This window comes from Sphaerodactylus townsendi, linkage group LG05 (genome assembly GCF_021028975.2).
Source record: "Sphaerodactylus townsendi isolate TG3544 linkage group LG05, MPM_Stown_v2.3, whole genome shotgun sequence".
Classification (NCBI taxonomy): Eukaryota; Metazoa; Chordata; class Lepidosauria; order Squamata; family Sphaerodactylidae; genus Sphaerodactylus; species Sphaerodactylus townsendi.
Window position 1 is genome coordinate 12,016,479 of NC_059429.1, and position 17,230 is coordinate 12,033,708.

Sequence of the window (17,230 nt, forward strand, 5' to 3'; positions counted from 1 at the left end):
AAAGGACCCATTTTCTTAATGGGAACTGATCTCTAGAGATCAGTTGTAATTCCAAGATATCCAGTCCCCACATGGAGACTGGAAGCCATGAAAAAAACCACTGCATTCTTAAGAACATAAGAACATAAGAAGTAGCCTGCTGGATCAGACCAGAGTCCATCTAGTGCAGCACTCTGCTACTCGCAGTGGCCCACCAGGTGCCTTTGAGAGCTCACATGCAGGATGTGAAAGCAATGGCCTTCTGCTGCTGCTGCTGCTCCTCCTGAGCACCTGGTCTGCTAAGGCATTTGCAATCTCAGATCAAGGAGGATCAAGATTGGTAGCCGTAGATCGACTTCTCCTCCATAAATCTGTCCAAGCCCTTTTTAAATCTATCCAGGTTAGTGGCCATCACCACCTCCTGTGGCAGCATATTCCAAACACCAATCTTGAAGAGACATATATTTCTTTCCAAACATTTTCTTAGTGCTACGCCAAAGCACAGGAGCTGATGCACGGACTGGTAGAAATCCACCCAAATAAGAATCTTGGCGCGAGGTTTCTTGCAGGGTAGAACAAATAAGGCTGAGTTTGGATCTAGAGCGGGGTTGCTCCAACGCTGGCAGCAAGCAGAGGCTGCCCAGAATTTGGAGAGCAGAGTTTAGTGTGGGTGCAGATCCACCATGCAATAGGATCTGGCACAATCCATAGGTGTCCCATGCTGGACATGGGATTTGAGATGGACAGATGCTTTATGCTGGTCTGAGGGCCCTGACTGACAGAAAGTTCAATAATAATTCCGCTGCTGATCTCAGGGAGTGGCAGTTGAGAGCGGTTCTCAGGAAGCGTGAAGGAAGTGAAGAAGGGTATGAGTGTAGGATCAAGGGGGATTCTGAAATAGGAAAGTGAAACCAGTAATCCTTCCTTGAGGGGAAAAAGGGGGGTGATCCCTATCAAGTGCCAAAGAAGCATAATTAGAACCTGCCTCCGAAGACTTTAGAAATTTTGTCAAATAAAGAGCGTTTCCCCACATACTCATAACCCCCTATACCGCACGCTACTCTCAGCGCGCATCATTTCTGGCGCGCGCCTGGGCTATGCGCAGGGTCATCAAAAGGCGCCATTTTGAAGAGCGCCAGGAATGACGTGCGCTGAGGGGGCGTGACAGCGGCAGCATCGGGGCAGCTGCGTTGTCGCCGCCCCTGTAGTGGGGAGTGCCGGGGGACCCCACGCTACTTGGCTACAGTAGGACGGGGCAGAAGGTAAGTGGGGAAACGCCCAAAGTTATGCCTGTTAAACTAAGGATTGACAGCCAAGTGATCTATCTCTACTGTTACAAACACCTGTGCATAAAACTAAACAGCTACGTTTTTGTCACAAACTCTCTATTGTATACAGTTGTGTACAGTTTTCCTCATTTCCGTTGCCAAGTTTACAACTGAAACCTCGCTGATAGTCGGACACGACCATTTCCCCGTGAGAGCAAAATAAAACTATTTATGTGTTGCGCATTAATCTCAGCCTCTTGTGTGCCGTCTTTAGAAACCTACCAACAAAAGGTTTTTCACTTTCTCAGAATACGTCCATACACTGGGTCAGAATACAACTCTATATATTTTAACATATTGAGGGGCAAACAGACAGAAAAAAAGAAGAACCAGTTGGTTAAGCGAAAAAGGAAGTGGGGAACCCTCAGATATGATGGCAGAAGTCGGATCAAAAATAAAACCCACAAGTAATGTGTCCCACAATAAACACACACACTCAAGTACACAAAAGATTGTGAGGAATTTCATAAACCCAAGTGGAATTACCTTTTTGTGCGCAAACCCTCCCCTCTGCAAGAAACAGATGTTTACCACAGCTGGGATGACTGCAATTCTCTTAATCAAAAGTGGCTTGGAAGAACAGGAATAACAACTGAGACTTGGACTCTTGCTGATTGGCACTGTCCTCAGTGTGACTGCTTTGTTCTGAAGAGGAGCGTCCAAAGCTTAATCTTATTTATTTATTAATGCTCTGTGGAATTCAGAGCACCCTTTTAATGCTTTTGGAGGGATGACCTGTGATAAATGGGGTCCCCCCCCCTCAGAAACAGGGAGGAAACATTGGAACTTTGCTAGTCCAGGAAGTTGGGAATTGACAGTACTTTGAACCCTGTGCTTTTAGTTGCCTTTAACTCAATTACTGAACTTACATGGCTCGACAAGAGAGATTATTTTGATTTCTAAAAGAGTGACTAATTTTTTTCCTGCTTTTAACTACAATCTTGCTAAAATAGAATGCTTGAGAGAGGAATTTCTCGCCAAACTGCATTTGACAGGGTAATAGGACTGGATTCCAAAATAAAATATTAGGAATTGATCTAACAGTTTGAGTTTTAATTTTTATTTATAATCGTTGAGATTTCTTATGTATCAGTAAATAAATAGAAATCACACACATAAATAACAGAAATAGCTTGACAGTTTTTGACCCTGGCTAACCAGACGTATTTCAGCCAATTGTTTTTCCTCAGTGCTCAAAACTAAAACATCTAACATCCAGTCTAGAAATAATCTTAAACAATAAAACACTAAGGAAGTAAATGTTGGGATGACGAACCCTGCAGCAATGAGGGAGTAGGACTCATGAAATAACTCCACTGTCCTCCTCCCACCCCCAACCCAATCATCCACATTCCACTTTCCCACCACCCCAATACTCACCTTGCCAACCTTCCCCACCCCTGGCCATACCTTCCAACCCTCCCCCACCCCAAACCTTACCTTGCTACCCTTTCCCACCATAACCCTCACCTTTCCGACCTCCCCCACCCTAAGTCATTCAGTTCCACACCATCCCAACCCTATCCTCACCTTCCCTTCTACCCCAAGCCACACCTGTGCAACCTCTTCTACCCCCAAGCCACAGACCCAGAACCAGGTAAGCGGCAAACATCACACCAAGAGGGGGGGGGGGGGGGGGGCTACAGCCCCAGTAAAGCCCATTGCAGGGCGATATGCTTTCTCTTCCACTCTTTGCTTGGGCCCAGAGACGTTGCTGGGCCAGAATGCGCCCGATGCGCACTCTGTGTTTTCTGCTCCCCTCTGCAGCACCCCCCTCCATGGCCCCCCTCCTCCCCCAAGGCGCCCCCCTCCCACCCCCACCCCTACACTCTTACCTTTGATAAACAATGCAGGCTGAAGAAGCAGTCAGTTCTCTTCAGGCTGAAAACGGCCTGGTGGGAACTATACTTGCGATACCTTGCGAGCCCCGTGGGAAATGTAGTTCCCACCAGGCCGTTTTCAGCCCGAAGGGAACAGGCTGCTTCTTCAGCCTGCACTGATTATCAAAGGTAAGTGGAGGGAGTGCTGCAGGGGGCAGAAATACCCACGAGTGATAGGCTGGGGTGAGGCCCTGACCTGGAAGCAAAAGCTCTGACCGGTTACAAAAATAACCATCCAAAAGCTTCTTCAGTGTTCAGAGATTTATTGTTTTCATTCAATTCTGCATAGAAGAGGGAACTCTCCTCTGTTAGCAACAGGGAGGAGGTTCAAAGGGGCTGTTGCTTGTGTAACATAATTTTTACCTTCTTACAAACATCCCTCCTTGTCTTCTGACCATTGGCTAGATTTGGAATACATACACATTGCTATTTGAATCTCCACTCCTCTCCAAAGCCCACCTTGCTTTCCACAATTGGGCGTGTATTCTTTATGTCATCTTGCCCCATTCAGAGATCTTGGTTGCTATATCAACCCAGTTTTACTTCGCCCTTATCTGTGTTTTTCTGTACGCTTTGTCTCCTTTATCTTTCTGGTGAGAGGCCGTACCCAAATTCCACAGCATGTGTATCAGACTTTACTGAAAAGTGCAGAAATCGCGCCCCCCTTCTTCCAGGCAAAGCCTCTCTACTAATGAAATTACAGTTCTTTGTTTAACAGCATCTTACTGATCTTTTATAAATTACCTCTAATATACTTTATATGATTAAATATATGGCTCAAAACATTATAAACTATATGTTCATATCACGAGGGGGGTTGTGGGGTGGGGTGGGGCGGGGCGGGGCGGGGCAATTTTCTGCCCCCAGGCACATTTCTGCTGCACGTTCCTTTGTCCCCTGGTAGCTACGCCTCTGCTAGGGCCTATTGCATCTCCCCCACAATGGGCTTTGCTGCTAGTATTTATTAAAATCTTCATGACTGAGATGAATTGATTTGCAAAAATAACTTCAAATAACACCTGGGTATTGACACAAAATTAGCATCTTCCATAAGAGATTGATATCTTTTCCCAGAAGATACCAAATTCTTGAAGGTAAGTTGATATATGTCTGCTATAGCAAAGTTTTCACTATCTCAGTCATAAGATACTAATTGCAAGCCTGGAGTAAGTAGTATAAGATCCTTTGGGGTTAAGTTTTGTTCCTCTTCTTTGTTTGTGTGTTCTGGGTTCAGCCAAAAAGATCCACCTAAATTCCGGAAGTGCCAGAAGTTGTTTGAGTTTCACCTGCCCTCTGCTGGCCAGTTCAAGACAGAGTCGCCATAATGTTTCTCCCGGATGCCCTTTCATAGTGACAAGCAATAAATGTTTGTGAAATTTATAATAAAGTGACACAGTGCAATACAAACAATAATCACTATTATATGTAAGTTACATTAGAACTCTGAAGACAGGAAGAAATGCATGTCTTAATTCAAGACAACTTCTCTTGATATTCTAATATCATTTTAAACAAGACGCTGAGAGTCAAGTATAATTCGTCCAATTGCTATGATAGTGACTCTCTGAACATGCTAACCCATACTGAGACATTTGCCCTCATCAAAGAGCGGCTACTAGCAATGGATTATCAACAACTGCAGAGCTTGGCCAACAAATCCTGCTCGCCAATGAACGTGGCAATTCCATTTGTGCAGGGAAACCCAGCCTACTATATTGCAGCGCTTACCAACCCTATATATAGGAGAGCCTACATGCTGGCTAGATTTAACATTATGCCATCCCCGCTCCATAGAGGAAGACTCAAGGGTCTACCAAACGATAAGAGGCTTTGCCCCTGCAGTCCAGGGCAGCTGGATTCCATTCCGCACATTCTCCTCCACTGCCCACTTTACCAGAAACCAAGATCCAGCTTATTAGTACAAATAATTGACTCTATGAAAACCCTGACAGAGCTTGATAAAGTAAATATGCTCTTAAACTGTAATGACCTTGACTGTTGTCTCGCAGTGGCAAAGTTTCTGGCTGAGGTTTGCGAACTGATGATCCAGTGTGAAGTTTTATCTAGTAATTTGAACTGTATTTATATTGTATGTTCTGTATGCCAATAAAGGCTTATTGAAATTGGTTGAAATTGGTTAATTAGTCCAATTGTAAACAAGACTCTGGAAGCCAAGAACAAGCGGTTTTCGCGAGAAGAAGTCCACTCCCAAAGGATTTTTCTTCAGGAACAAAGCCTCTTTATTGACGTGATGAGCTGGATCACATTCCTATGCTTTCTTGTAACCAAAGTCATGATGGACATCTGCTCTCTCCAGTACAGTGGCGTAGGGCCAACAAAGTGGGGGGGCACAACACCCCGGGCACATGCCGTGGAGGGGGCTAGGAGGGGACATGGCGAGGGCATTCTGGGGCAGAGCGGACGGCGCTGCGGCAGGGGTGCAAGGTGCATGCATGCCCTGGGAGCAGTTCTCCCCCACTCCGCCCCTGCTCCAGTACCAGAGGCAGTATGCCTCTTTGTATCCATTGGTGGGGAATGTGGCTGGGAGGACACTGCTGCTCCTCTTGTGGGCATCCTAGGGCAGTAGTGGCAAACCTATGGCACGGGTGCCAAAGGTGGCACTCCAAGCCCTCCCTGTTGGCACGCGCAAACAGAGTCCCCCCCCCACATCTAGGCTGGCCTGGGCCTCTGGGCTCGATATTAGCATTAAACCTAAGACCTAGTTTTGGGGAAGCAGTGTAGGTAACCCTGTTAAGTGCTGTTAAACCCCACTGATTTTCATGCGAAGAACTAAAGCGCAATCCTTTACCTGGGAGTAAGCTCGGTTGCTAGTAATGGGGCTTGCTTCTGAGTAAACCCTCCTAGGGTCGTGATTCATCCATTGGAAGAGTCGCACGGTTGCTTCAAAGCAAAGCCACCCACTACCACCAAGCTTACTCCTGAGTAATGCACGCCTCCAAGCCAACCGTTTTTTCTAAACTAAAATCTCAGTATTCAGGTTAAACTGCTGTGTTGGCACTTTGCGATAAATAAGTGGGTTTTGGGTTGCAATTGGGTCACTCGGTCTCGAAAAGGTTTGCTATCACTGTCCTAGAGGCTGCTGGGCAGTCACTGTGTGAACAGAATACTGGACTTGATGGGCCTTTGGTCTGATCCAGGGTGATGCCTCTTATGTTCTTATAGTGTTAGATCCGCTTCTTTGCACTCCGGAAATTCCAGCATTGGTTCCTGGCATTTTCAGTAAGATCTCAGGTTGAGAAAGACCTGTTTCAACTGGAGACTGTGGAGAGTAGCAGCGATTCAGAGTAAACTCCACTGAGCTCAAGTGTATGATCAGTGGTGGGATCCAAAAATTTTAATAACAGGCTCCGATGGTGGTGGGATTCAAACAGTGGTGCCGCCGCACACACGCACCTCCAGTCCCTATTGGGCAGGGAGGTTGCTTTAGTAACCCCTTCTCGGCACTCAGAAAAAATTAGTAACCACTTCTAGAGAAGTGGTGAGAACTGGTTGTATCCCACCTATGGGTATGATTTGCTATAACGTGGCAGTGTACGATATTCCAGACGAGAACACCCATTCACTGTTTCCCAGCTTCTTCTCATTGTGGAATCCAATTTGAAAACTTCTACTGTGGACGGTCTCTGGGCAATTCCTCTAGATCAGTGGTGGCGAACCTATGGCACGGGTGCCAGAGGTGGCACTCAGAGCCCTCTCTGTGGGCACGCACAACAGAGTGCCCCCCCACATCTAGGCTGGCCTGGGCCGCTGGGCTCGATTATTAGCACTAAACCTAAGACCTAGTTTTGGGGAAGCAGTGTAGGTAACCCTGTTAAGCACTGTTAAATCCCACTGATTTTCATGCAAAGAACTAAAGCACAACCCTTTACCCTGGAGTAAGCTTGGTTGCTGGCAATGGATCTTGCTTCTGAGTAAACCCTCCTAGGGTCGTGATTCACGTTGGGAGAGTTGCACGATTGCTTCAAAGCAAAGCCACCACTACCGCCAAGCTTACTCCTGAGTAAGAATAACCAGGCCAACTGGTTTTTTCTAAACTAAGACCTCAGTATTCAGGTTAAATTGCCGTGTTGGCACTTTGCAATAAATAAGTGGGTTTTGGGTTGCAATTTGGGCACTTGGTCTTGAAAAGGTTCGCCATCACTGCTCTAGATGACTCGTAGCCTTCCATTCATCCTGAAGATTCCATGTTCCTAAGCCCATTGTTTCTACAGAACACTTTAGAGCCATCAGGCAGAGTGGAAAGAGAAGAAATGGATTGACCTGCTTTCCAACTTGATGGCTGGAGAGAATGGTCCTAAAGCTAATTACCTAGTTTTAGCAAGTTCATCCAAGATGCTGGTGTGATATAGTTCTCTTTGTGAATAGCAGAGAGAGCTGGCAGATCCTCACCAGACTGGTGTTTATATAGCTCACTGGTTGGTCCTGCAATCTTTGGAGCCCGTTTGAGATGTCATTCAGAAGTACCAGATCAGTTACCCCTGGACCTTCACAGACAAGGAGTCGGGGGTCTTCTAGATCAAAAAGTCCTGGGTCAAGGCCAATCAGTCCAGGGCATGTTAGAACAGCAACCTCTCCGGGATATGCAGGAGACCGATCAACCATCTCTAGAGCAACTTCAAGGGAAAGAACTTCCACAATGGGGAGATCAAGAACTCCAGAAAAAGGACGTCCAGTTGTCAAGACTGGAGCTGTTGTGATAGAAACTGGTACTGGAACATGTAAAGCTGGATTTGCAGGTCAACAGACTCCCCAGTCTGTCATTGGGACTTTGGTTGGACATTGTACAGAGAAGTCCATGAGGACTAGAAGAAATAGACCAGATACGTTCATTGGGGAGAAAGCCAGATTGGAGCCTGATCTTGATATCATTTTGCCAGTACGTCATGGCATAATCATAGACTGGGATGCGGCTGAAGTCCTTTGGAGACACCTCTTCTACGATCACCTCAAAGTTGCTCCTGAAGACCACCCCCTCTTAATGTCTGATCCTCCACTGTGCCCGACCACAAACAGAGAGAAGCTGGTGGAGGTCGTCTTTGAGTCCCTTCACTCTCCAGGAATGTATGTGGCATATCAGTCCGTGCTGTCGGTGTACGCTCATGGTAAAATTAGTGGCTTAGTGATAAAACCGCAGACTATCACGGTGACCTTTATACTGTGCCAGTCCATCAAGGGTACAATTTGCCGCATGCCATAGAAAGAATGGACATTGCTGGGTCCAATATGACATCTTTCTTGATGGATCTTCTGAAGGACATGGGACATTACTTCGATGACAGAATGCTAGATATTGTTGATGATATCAAACACAAATGCTGCTACGTGGCCCTTGATTTTGAGAATGAATGGAACAGTCACAAGAGGGAATACATTGTGGATTATCAGTTACCAGATGGGCAGATTATAAGGCTGGGGAAAGAGAGATTTCAGTGCCCGGAGATGTTGTTCAATCCTCCTCAGATGCCTGGCCTCTCTCTTGTAGGAATCCATGGCATGGCCCAAAGAAGCTTGAGGAAGATACCTGAAGAGACTCGGAAAGAAATGTATGAAAACGTCATGTTATGCGGAGGGTCATCCCTCTTTGAAGGACTTGAGAAGAGATTTTCTCATGAGCTTCTGGCCAATCTTCAGTCCAATACGAAAGTGAAGGTCTCAGCCATCCCCCTGAGAAAATACTCAGTCTGGACTGGAGGCTCGGTTCTGGCTTCCCTGAAGAACTTCCAGCCCTGTTGGATTAAAAAGGAACAATATCACGAGCATGGGCCGTACATCGTCCACAGGAAGTGCTACTGAGATAGACCGATTGAACCCAGTACGCCCAAGGTAACGTGTGACCCAGGAAGCAAGAGAAGGCAACAATAAATGCACGTGTTTGCGTAGAACTTGAAATACGGCTTCTGGTTATTTGCTGATAAAAGTTGGATCGGTCTCTATAGGATGGATATTTAATCTGAATAGTTGCAAGGCCTTAGTCACAGCTTGGGCTGCCATATATGCCCAATGGAAATGGGACATCTCCCACCTACCCCAGCAGGCCTTGGCTGCCAGTCCTCCAATAAAGAAAAAAAAATCCAATTGTTCACAGCAGTAGCAGTCCTTATTGCTTCCTCTAAGTTGGTCAGTGGAGCTACCAGAAGCTGTTGACCATGACTGTCAATCTTTCTTCTTTCCCAGGAAGGGGTGGTGGTGGATATGACCGATCAGGGGGCCCAGGGAAAAATCTAGGTTGTTTTTCTTCACATACAGGAGGGGGGGGGGGGCAAGTTTGCTAGGCAGAATGGTTTATGAGCACTTTTAGACCCCAACTCATTTTGCTACACACTTCATCAGGGGATCTTACATAGCAACCTTTGCCAGAGAAGTTTCTATGTCAGATCTCCTCACAAAGCTTATAGCAAAACGTGTTGGGATCTAAACGGTCTCCTCAACTGCTCTATCTAGCACACTTGTTCTTTTTTCTCCTGCCTACTGGTGCCGCCTTTATTTTCTTCCTTTCCATGCATGCGACCATTCTCACTCAGAACATGAAGCTATTGTCCCTCCAATGCCAGAAGGAGGCAGCCATTTTCTGTTAGTGAGAGGGGGAAACTTGGAGAAGAGGTTAAAGGTACATGCCCAGAGGTGGGATCCAGCAGGTTCTCACAGGTTCCCGAGAGTAGGTTACTAATTATTTGTGTGTGCCGAGAGGGGGTTACTAATGGGTGATTTTGCCACGTGATTTTTGCCTTAGTTACGCCCCTCCTCTCAGCAGTAGTGTGCAGAACGTGAAGCAGTCTAGCAGGAGGTGCACCGGCGTGTGTGGCAGCCTGCGCCTGTGTGCATTCGTTTCCCACCCAAGGACCGGCGCAGCGGCTGTGTCCTTGCCACAGCCCCGCCCTGGAATGCCCCGCCCCCGGAATGCCCCGCCCCATCGTGCCCTGCCCCATCGTGCCCCGCCCCATCGTGCCCCACCCCCATCGAGCCCCGCCCAGCCTCATTGGCGCTACGCCACAGTTTGAATCCCACCACCATGGGAACCTGTTACTAAAATTTTTGGATCCCACCACTGTGTATGCCCCATCCTGAACTACTGTGATAGAGGCAGCACTTTTCTCTTATTAGGAGTGTAATAATAATCACTCGAGAGCAGGTGATTAGGACCATATGATCAAGACCGGTATCAAAAAAATCCTCAGACGATGCAAAGTGCAAATTGTGCAAGGAAGGCGACGAAATTGTACATCACATACTGCAAAAAGATTGCCCAGACTGAGTACGAACAGAGGCACAACTCAGTGGCCAAGATGATCCACTGGAATTTATGCGAGAATTACATCAGAACGGCTAAAAGCTGGTGGGAACATTGTCCAGAGACAGTCATGGAAAATTGGGCAATACATTAGGTGTCAAGCCAAACACCCAGGAGACCACTTGCAGGTTGATAAAAAAAACTCCATCTGCCAGTTACAAAAGGCCATGATGCTTGGATCTGCATAAATGCTATGACAATATATTACAGCATCCTAGGTCCTTGGGAAGAATCTGATGCATAAGAAGGCCAATACCAACTGAAGATCTGGCAGCTGTGATTTCATAAGATGATGATGATGATGATGATGATGATGATGATGATGATGATGATGATGATGATGATGATGATGATGATGATGATGATGATGATATACTTTCAGCTTTTCTCAGTGATGGAAGAACGTACCTTCAAGTATCCCAGCTGCTGAACAGAAAACTGAACTTGTTTCCACAAAGAAAACCAAACCCTCTTCGGTCCAGTATGCCGCTTTGTAAACACACACTTGAAAGTGAACCCTCCTAAGTATAGAAGGGTCTTATTTGGGTTTCACATGCGCAGAGTTCGATTGTTAGTAATAAACAATAGGCACTCTGGTTGTGGTGGGGTTTCCGGGCTGTGTTGCTGTGGTCTGGTAGGTCTCGTTCCTCATGTTTCGCCTGCATCTGTGGCTGGCATCTTCAGAGGTGTATCACAGAGGGAAGTCTGTTACACACTGTGTCCAATGAGAAGGGAATGTTATGCTTGTAACTGGGCACAGTGTATAACAGACTTCCCTCTGTGATACACCTCTGAAGATGCCAGTCACAGATATAGGCAGAACGTTAGGAACAAGATCTACCAGACCACGGCCACACAGTCAGGAAAACACACAACAACCAGTTGAATCCAGCCGTGAAAGCCTTCGACAATATAGGCACTCTGTGCATGCTTCCAATCTTTTTCTTGCCAGTTTCTGGGGGGGGAAAGGTCACCTCCAAATTGCAAAGGTGACAGGACTTGTGAAAGTCTCTTAGCTAGAATAAGTGGCTTTTAAACCCAGTATGGGATTGTTGTGTGTAGCTAGTTGCCCGCGTGTGACGGAAGGCCTTTGACTTTTGAGGCCTCCTTGTTTGATGTGACTTTACAACGTGGGGAATTAATTTTCCAGCACCATTTTTTTGTGCATTTGGAACCAAACAGAGATTGGATCCCAACTTCTGGTTTGGGAAGTGTTGGAGATTTGGGGGCACAGGCTGGGGAGGACGTGGTTTGGACAGGGGACAGACCTCAGTGGAGTATAATGCCCCACTGTTTCCCCCAGTCTATAACATATATCAAGTCACACAGGTCAAGCTGGGATTGGCCAACATTTGTGTCCCCATTCCCTTTTAATGTTTTCCTATTTTGTTGCCCTACTGCTTGTTCTTGCCCCACAGAGGCCCCAAGACATAAGAGGGATGCTGCCAAATTTCATAGGCCTGCCATTTTGACATAAGCCCTTGTTTTGATCTCATGTCTCCCTTTATCGAGTCAAATACGTGTATCAGTTTCCTCACATTGAATTTCCCCACTTAAACACTGTGCCATTTTTAATGCGTGTGTGTCTCGGATCGAGTGATGGGAGAAAGTGTCATCAAGGGCTGTCCAATCACAGTCAACTTATGGCAAGGTCATAAGCAGTGGTGGGATTCAAATAATTGAACAACAGGTTGTTTACAAGCACCATTTTAACAACCGGTTCTGCTGAAGTGGTGCGAACCGGCTGAATCCCACCACTGGTCATAGGGTTTTCAAGGCGAGAGACAAACAGGAGGAGGTGGTTTCCCATTGCCTGCCTAGGCGAAACAACTCTGGAGTTCGGTGGTGGTCTCCTGTTCGCACACTAACCTGGGACAACTCAGCTTAGTTTTCAAGAGCTGAAGAAATTGGGCTAGCTTCAGAGGTGGGATCCAGCAGGTTCTCATAGGTTCCTGAGAGTAGGTTACTAATTATTTGTGTGTGCCGAGAGGGGGTTACTAATTCGTGATTTTGCCACGTGATTTTTGCCTTAGTTACACCCCTCCTCTCAGCAGTAGCGCGCAGAACTTGAAGCAGTCTAGCAGAAGGTGCACTGGCATGCGTGGCAGCCTGCGCCTGCGCCTGCGTGCATTCGTTTCCCGCCCAAGAACCGGCGCAGCGGCTGCATCCTTGCCACAGCCCTGCCCAGGAATGCCCGGCCCAGGAATGCCCCACCCCTGGAATGCCCGAACATGCCCCCGTCATGCCCTGCCCAGCCCCATTGGCGCTATGCCACAATTTGAATCCCACCACCATGGGAACCTGTTACTAAAATTTTTGAATCCCACCACTGGCTAGCTTGGACTATCCAGTCAAGGCCAATCGACTCCTGATGCAATTCAACTGCTTGTGACAGTTGAAACTGAAGACAGTGAGCGGAGGCAGTGATGTCTTTCCCAGTATCCGCTGAATCCCAATGTCGATGCCAAAAGGGGACTGAGAAAGAAACCCATTTGGCCACCAACATTTTGAATTCTGGCACAGATATTACCATTAGCAATTCTTTTGAAGGCTGTTTCAGTTTTAAAAAACAACAGCCCTTGAAACTTTTTGAATTCTGGTACAGATGTTACTGCGGGCTAACTTGTTAGAAAATTTAAGCCAAAAAGCTCAAGCCGACAAGGAATAAAATTAAAGAAATAATTTTTATTCAGGCCAACAAAGGGCAAGTTAGCATCAGAGGAGCCACACTAAAATGGCCAAAGTCTCCCGTTTTTATAGGATAAAGACAGGTTACATCAAAAGTACCATTGGAAAGAATTACACCCAAAGTACAACCATCAGCAATCAATCACCCAAGAGGGAGGAGATCATCCCCTTACCCAAAACATTTTGGACAGGCAGATGCCCTCATTGGAGGGTGTCAGTATTTCACGCTTTTGACATCCTGTGAACTAAGACCCAGCATCACCTTATCAGTATTGTTCTCAGTTGCCCTACTTATCTAAACAAAGAGCCTAAACATTTGGCCGTGTTCTGGTTTGTACCAGAAAAAGGACAGACTTATGGTGCCAATGAGGACAAGAAGACCTAAAAGACAACATAATTCAAAATCTTTCAAATTCCAAAGGGTAAGTTAGAACAAAGGGTATTCATCAAGGCTATTACTGTTCTCGTTAGTAACAGAGAAAGAGGGGCAAAGAGCAAAAGGCCTACATGCCTTTTGTTTAACTGGTTATGGTTGAAGCACAAAATTATAAAGACAAAAAATTAGAGAGAGAACAATTTTCTATAAGGATTTAAAGAATCCTCAAAATATACTCTGTGCCTACACAGATAGCACCATTAGCAATTCTTTTGAAGGCTGTTTCAGTTTTAAAAAACGACAGCCCTTGAAACTGTATGGAGAAAGCTTTACACTTTGTCTAAAAAAGCCAGAATGTTTTATGAAACAATGTGGTTAAGCTGTGACCGTGTGTTTCCTCTTTCCCTGAGCAGAACATATAGGTGTGATTAAATTTCTTGGTAGCTGATGCTTTGAGGGCTTCTTGCTTTCTGAGCAATTACAGCTGCTTAGGCTGGCTGCCTCGCTGGAGGTTTTGACTCTTGACTAGCAACGTCGACCACGTTTTCAACACTTGGTTTTAATTTTCCCTGCTTCTCATCTAAAGATAAAGTCTTACACCATTACTTTCTCCAGGTTAGGGGGTCTCACTTCTGCACCCTGCATTTGACAAACAGAGTTGAACAGCGTCCTGTGGAGGTGTCTGACGCTCCATCTGGTCTTATTGGATCAATTTTTGAGGACCAAGGATGAGGACACGTTGCTTGCAGGGATGCAACCTACTACAAATCTCCTGCGCTTCACCCGTGTCTGTCCTGGCTGATAAAAGCTAGCCCGAGGGAAGGGGGCTGGCTCAGTGAGTTCAGGAAGTGGTAAACACCTCTTTGATGGAGGGGGTAGTGCTTTTTGAAAAAGGTGATGGCCCAGCCCCTTTTGAAGAGCCCTCTTTGGACCCTATGCGGCTAGGCTATTGCATAGTGTCCAAAAGCCCATTTTGGGGCAAGGTTCACAGTAATGGTAACTGAACTGCAGTCTTGCTTGGAAGGAACTGATTTTCTATACCTATGTCAATCTGGTTTCAGGCAACGTTCCAGCACAGAAATGGCTTTGGTTGCTCTGATGGATGTCCTTTATCAGGAGAGAGATAGGGGCAATGCTACCCTGATGATTCTCCTTGATCTCTCAGTGACTTTTGATACCATAGAATAGACCAGCCATTCTCAACCAGGGTTCCCTGGTACCCTGGGGTGCCGTGAGCATGTCCCAGGGGTACCGCGGGAACACTACCGCCCCCCTCATTTTTGTGGTGTCTCCCACCGGTGCCAGCAAGGACATGGAGCTGGCCCATGGGGCAGGGCCTGCCACAAGGTCAGCAGCCACCCCCACCCCCAGTGCTACCCTTCACCCTGGGAGGGGAAGGTGGGGGTGTGGCAAGCAGGGGCAATGGGAGGGGAAGGTGGAGGGTGGCGGCAGGGGTACCGTGAGATATGAAGAGTGAGGTTGACGGTACCCTGACCTCGAAAAGGTTGGGAAACACTGATCTAGAGTGTTGATTAACGCTTCTATTCTCCCATGCTGTGAGAACACAAAGTGCCAAAACAGATCTTTTATAAACATCCTAAAGACATTATATTTACGGTGTGCGGAATCTACCATACAGCTGTGCCCTCCCAATAAAACTTTACACAAGCATAACAGGGCAAACCAAAGGCTTTATCCAGTGGCTGATCTGCATCCTCACCAAGGCCCCTTCCGCACACGCAAAATAATGCGTTTTCAAACCACTTTCACAACTGTTTGCAAGTGGATTTTGCCATTCCGCACAGCTTCAAAGAGCACTGAAAGCAGTTTGAAAGTGCCTTATTCTGCATGTGCGGAATGAGCCCAAGACATAATTTCAGGATAGGATGCAGCTAAAGAAACTCAGGGGCTACCAAGCTTTCAGGTAACCTCACCTGAGCTCCAGACTCTACCCGTGTCCTTGACATTCCTGTTTTCCCCATGAACTATGTCAAGAAGGGCCAAGGGTCATCTCCCTTTCCCACATTGTGTGTTGACATCGAAGGGTTTGGTTGATCTTGGTGAGCACCCGACCCCTATCCAAACACATCTTGCCATAAAATGAACAGTGGACTGCTCCCGGAATCTCCATTTGTCCTCCGATGCCTTGGACTGTGCACCAGCCAGCTCTATCTCTGTTGAATCTCCATCAGCAGCAGCAGTGGCGTAGGAGGTTAAGAGCTCGTGTATCTAATCTGGAGGAACCGGGTTTGATTCCCCGCTCTACCGCCTGAGCTGTGGAGGCTTATCTGGGGAATTCAGATTAGCCTGTGCACTCCCACACACGCCAGCTGGGTGACCTTGGGCCAGTCACAGCTTCTCGGAGCTCTCTCAGCCCCACCTACCTCACAGGGTGTTTGTTGTGAGGGGGGAAGGGCAAGGAGATTGTCAGCCCCTTTGAGTCTCCTGCAGGAGAGAAAGGGGGGATATGAATCCAAACTCTTCTTCTTCTTCTACACCAGTTGTGGGAAATTCTGAAAACTCCTGCTTGACCTCCAAAGCCAACTTGGCAGTCCCATGTTGTCCCTGGGGGTAGAGAGTGAGGTCGAGCACACACAGAAAACACCTGCATTCGGATGGCACCCAGAACTCCTGTATCTCATCTGAAAAGAGGGAATGGTTCAATTTTAAGGAAGGTGTCTGATTTTGTCCTCTCTCCAGAGCAGCCATTCTCAACCAGGGTTCCGTGGTACCCTGGGGGGCCGTGAGCATGTCCCAGGGGTACCGTGGCAACACTACCGCCTCCCCTCATTTTTGTGGTGTCTCCCACCGGCGCCAGCAAGGACATGGAACTGGCCCATGGGGCAGGGCCTGCCGCAAGGTCAGCAGCCACCCCCCCCCAGTGCTTCCCTTCACCCTGGGAGGGGAAGTTGGGGTGTGTGGCAAGCAGGGGCAATGGGAGGGGAAGGTGGGGGGTGGCAGCAGGGGTACCGTGAGATATGAAGAGTGAGGTCAAGGGTACCCTGACCTCGAAAAAGGTTGGGAAACACTGCTCCAGAGTATGGTGATAACAGCCCTGTGAGGTAGACAAGGCTGAGAGGACGCATTACTGGCCCAGTGGACTTCAGGGCAAGTGTAGACTTGAGTCTTAGTCAAATACTGTAGCCACTAGGCTACAGTGGTCCTCAGTCTGGTATGCAACAGTTAGCAGAGATTTTTTGGAGGGAGCAGTAATTCTTTCATCGCATTTAGGAATAGGGACTCTTCCTTGCCCCCAATTACACCGAAATGGTTTCTGCAAATAGTCAAGTTCAAGATCCAACAGTTGTATAGAGAGGTGGACTTTGGGGTCACCATCTCCAGGTTGGAGATTTTGTGGGTGGAGCCTGAGGAGGGCAGACTTTGGGGAGAAGATGGAAGTCAATGGTGCAATGCCGTGGAGTCCACCTTCAAAAGTGACCATTCTCCTGGTCTATAACCACCCAGGAGAAGACCCCTTCCTGGTAAGTATCCAATGGGTCATTCTCCTGGATGGTGTAGTCCATCTTGTTGGAAAGACCTTCCCCAGTATCTTTCCAAGATGGACTACAATCACCCAGGAGAAGACCCCTTCACGGTAAGTATCCAATGGGTCGTTCTCCTGGATGGTGTAGTCCATCTTGTTGGAAAGACCTTCCCCAGTATCTTTCCA

General features: G+C 47.2%; 2 protein-coding genes across 2 annotated transcripts in view; both read left to right on the forward strand.

The window, feature by feature from the left end:
- The first annotated feature begins 7,844 nt into the window (after window positions 1-7,844).
- LOC125433269 (actin-like protein 9) lies at window positions 7,845-9,001 on the forward strand. Its single transcript, XM_048497770.1, is given in 2 exon segments — window positions 7,845-8,354; window positions 8,357-9,001. Coding segments are annotated over 2 exon segments (1,155 nt in total).
- Window positions 9,002-13,230: 4,229 nt separating this feature from the next.
- The window catches only part of LOC125433270 (tyrosine-protein kinase ZAP-70-like), a 17,615-nt gene continuing 13,615 nt past the window's right edge, over window positions 13,231-17,230 (forward strand). Inside the window, exons 1-2 of the mRNA XM_048497771.1 lie at window positions 13,231-13,306; window positions 16,845-16,994. Coding sequence (XP_048353728.1) covers window positions 13,231-13,306; window positions 16,845-16,994 — 226 coding nt within the window. The remainder of the gene's footprint in view (window positions 13,307-16,844; window positions 16,995-17,230) is intronic.